The sequence below is a fragment of the Watersipora subatra genome, chromosome 6 (assembly GCF_963576615.1).
Source record: "Watersipora subatra chromosome 6, tzWatSuba1.1, whole genome shotgun sequence".
Taxonomy (NCBI): domain Eukaryota; kingdom Metazoa; phylum Bryozoa; class Gymnolaemata; order Cheilostomatida; family Watersiporidae; genus Watersipora; species Watersipora subatra.
Window position 1 is genome coordinate 33,000,329 of NC_088713.1, and position 4,100 is coordinate 33,004,428.

Sequence of the window (4,100 nt, forward strand, 5' to 3'; positions counted from 1 at the left end):
CTATTAATACAGATGCCATGAAGTTCTCATTTTTTAACCGAGTCATGAAGTTTTGATATATATATGGAACAAGCTCAATGGCAGATTTTATTTAACTCTCGATTTTATAAGAATATCTGATCTCTTTTATCGTTATAGTCGCATCTTATCTCTAAAGGCTTATCGGGCCACAAGAGATATTTTATCGAGATAGATAGATAGGACTGCAAAGAAACTATAGTCTAACTAAAAAACTAGTGAATAGTCTAACTAATATAATAATATTAGAACTGAATGCATAAAATATGTAGAACACAAGCTTGAAGATTGATATGAGTATTGTTTAAACAAAAAGTGGACAAATAATAGCTCAGTGAAAATAGTATACAAATATATAACAAGTTTTCTAGTCATGAAAACAAAATGTAATATGAAATGGTTAAAATAGGTAAGGCTATATGGTGAATGGTATTATTGGTCAGAGGAAAGTAGATATAGTTTGAGTTTTGTTTTAAAAGATTGCAGAGGAAGAGTTCTTAAATGAGTGCAGAGATTATTAAATGAATTTAGCAGGTTGCTGTTGAGTTTGTTGTGGCTTATGGCACTAGGTAATTTGAATCTGTTTCTGGTTTTGTGACTATGGTTTACGGTTTGAAAGCTATAGCTGAGATATTTAGGGCAGTTATCGTGGAGTATTGAATGAGCAGCGAGGCAGGTGAAGTAATGTGATAGCTTACGTAAGGGAAGAACACCGGTAGTGCTTGTTATTAAGTTGGTAGATGGTAAGTGCTGGTTTTTATGGGGTATGTTTAGGTCTTTGCATATAAGTCGTAAAGCTTTTTTTGTAAAATAAATAGTGTGTTGGTATATTTTACAGGTGTTGTAGGGTAAAACACATGCAGGCCATATATAAGATAGGAATGGATAAAATTATAGTGATATAGTCTGGCAGTATCAAAGATCATAAGATGACGAATGTTATAAAATAAACGTAGGTTAGATGATATTTTATTTGAAATGAATGAGATGTGGTCTAGCCATGATAAAACGTCGTTGATGATGAAGCCAAGTAGTTTAGAAGTAGATTGTCTTGTTAGGGTACTGTCAAATATAGAAATTGTCAGAGGGAAATTCAATGGTGGATTTACTAAGATATTGTGAGATTTTGAAATTGTTGCTGTACCTTTTCATCACATTTGCTTGCAGTGCTGAACCATCGTTGTCATTGTTTGCTTATCGTTCATGCGGTGTTATTTTTGGTATATTTTTGTAAGGTATATTGTTATATTGCTCGGGGGAGCGATTAAGCACTCACCGTTGACTCAAGATCACAAGAGGCCTTTGTCAGCTTTGTCTCCAGTCACTATATATCCATGGGGGTCACGTGTCTCCTAGGCGTTTAAGCCGCAGCCTAATAGCCGACTAAGCCGTAGATTCTAGTAGCTATAACTTCTAGTAGTCTATTTAGCCCAGGGGTTCCCAACCTTTTTTACTATGTTCCCCCTCAGACATGTTCAGAAGTTTGAATTCCTCCACACATACTTCATGGCTAAAAACAAAGACTAATACAAATTATAATGAGACTTTATTGTACATTTGCAAACACATAACAAAATATTTTTATACAACATGTAACTATGTAATTATTGAGAATTCTGTTGCCGCTCATTCGCGCACAGTACTTCAATGTGAGGCTTTGTTTTGGACAGAGCACAGCGCTGATCATTTTGTACGATCAATTGATCACAAGTTTTAGACTGAATGGGAAGTACGTGTAATGTTGAGAAGCCTGACTCGCACAGTTATGTAGTCACAAATGGCAGCAGTTTGCGGAGTTCAATTTTCACTACCTTGGGATAACATGCGGTCATTGTTGGCTAAAAGTCAGCAATGGACGTTATTCCAAATGAAAGTTTTGCAGCCGACTCAAGTTTTAACTCTAGAAACTTTTTCTGACAGTCATCTGGTACCATGTTGACTTCACACTGAAATGGATGGTCAGATCCAAGTCTTCGCTAGGTATTTTAGGGAAATATCTTTTGGACTCTGTGTGAAGGTGTTCTAGATGTTCTGCAATCTCGTCCTGCATTTCAGGAGGAAGATCCAAGTTGCCACTGTCCAGCAAGTTGTCTAAGCTTTAAACATTGCAAAGTTTCCACAGCAGACTTTCCTCTTCTAGCTCATCAGCTTTGCTTGAAAAGCATTCAGCTGGTTGATAAATATGATCATGTCAGTATTAGGACCCTGCATCTTTAGATTTAGTTAATTAAACTGCTCAAAAATATCTACTAGATATGCAATCTGAATAATCCAGTTGTTGTCTGTGAGATGCTTATGGAAACTCTCTTTTCCCTGTTGCTCGGTAAACAATATCAGTTCATTTCGGAGGCTGTAAACTCGAGCTGTGACATTACCTCGTGATAACCAACGAACATGTGTGTGATACAAAAGTGTTTGGTGCTCAACATCCATGTCTTTGCAAAGTACCTTAAATAGCCTTGTGTGCAGTGCATTGCTCTTCATGTAGTTAATTAATTCGATTACCTCCTGTAAGACAATGGAAAGAGATGAAGGAAGGGTTCTAACTGCCAATGCATGCCGGTGCAGCATACAGTGAGTGCTCTCTACATTAAGTGAAACTTTTTTACAAGAGCTTGAAAGCCTGATTTTGTGCCTAGCATAGCTGGTGCCCCATCTGTACAACAGCTAATAACATTTTCCCATTTTAGATCTACTTCATCAAAAAAGTTGGAGACAACATTAAAAATGTCTTTAGCTTTGGTTGTGGTTTCCAGAGGTACACGAAACAGAAATTCCTTTTTTATTTCTTCGTTGTGTACATAGCGGGCATACACCATTAACTGTGAGCATGAAGCTACATCAGTTGACTCATCCAACTGAATAGCAAAGAGCCCAAATGGAGATAACATTATCTGCTGGACAACCTGATCTTTAATGTCATCGACCATGCTGCAATTTCTTCTCTGCACTGTGTTATTAGACAATGACACTGCAGCCAGCTTCTTCTCAGCCTCCTTTCCCAATATAGGTTTCGCCATCATCAGTGTACATGGCTTTAATAAATCTTCTCCAATGGTATGGGGTTTTTTCTGATTAGCGATTTCATATGCTACCTTGTACGGAGGCTTCCAGTAGTTTGGAGTTTCATTCATGAAAAGCCCCAATTGTGTCTAGCCTCATCTGCTTGAGCGGTTTTCCATGTCGCTCAAAGAAGTTTTGTTCCTTTGCTGAGGAGAGATGATGCTTCAATTTGTTAGGTCGTATTGAATCATTGCCCAATACTTTTATGCATCACATACATTTGGCTTTTCTTCACCCTTGCTAACTAGACATTGAAATAAATATTGCATGTAGCTTGCATCATATTTTTGTTTCTTGCTAGTACTCATTCTGTAATGAAAGATATTATTAGTTCAATATTTAAGCCGCATTTTAACATGAAATCTGTAGTAAGAACAATATTACACACTATATTACATCCCAAATACACAAATGCAAATTATATAATATATACCGTAAGTTCTCGTGCTCAAGTCGCGTGGCTAAGGCCATTCTTTTAAAACCTATGTGGAGCTCAGGGCGGCTTCTCGATAAATGCGGTCTCTGCTCAGTTGCCGCACTATAACCATAGAAGCGCATTCATAATAAACTTTTATGTATGGGGTCTTGGCAACCTACTTGTTTATTTTCAAGAACATGTTTAAGGAATACTTTACACTAAAGAAGAATTTATCGCCCAAGTCGAGATGAATTATTAGTGAATTATCAATGAAGATTTTGTTTAGTTTGAATTCATGACACTCAAATTCTTGGGTGTTTTTTCGGTATTTTTTAAAAGTAAATTTAAATTCCAAACGAAATTTTTATTTATGAAGATGATGAGGTATGTTTAGCTCACCACAGTCATAGATTATTAACACCTTTTCATTCTTGACCGGCATCTTTTCATAAAGATGAAGCCCTCTAACAGTGCAATAATGATCTAGCTGAGACATGGCAAGTGAGTTCTTGATGCAAGGGTTCAGGAATTTTAATTTGAACATGGAAGTGAACGAAAATTCTTTTCACATGCACTGATGTAGCCTGTTTTCTTATTCAAA

General features: G+C 36.6%; 1 protein-coding gene across 1 annotated transcript; it reads right to left on the reverse strand.

Annotated features, from left to right (window-relative positions):
• Positions 1 to 2,603: 2,603 nt before the first annotated feature.
• LOC137398208 (protein FAM200C-like) lies at positions 2,604 to 3,152 on the reverse strand. The gene has a single exon (XM_068084314.1). It carries the CDS (start codon positions 3,150 to 3,152, stop codon positions 2,604 to 2,606), a length of 549 nt encoding a protein of 182 aa, XP_067940415.1.
• Positions 3,153 to 4,100: the final 948 nt, after the last annotated feature.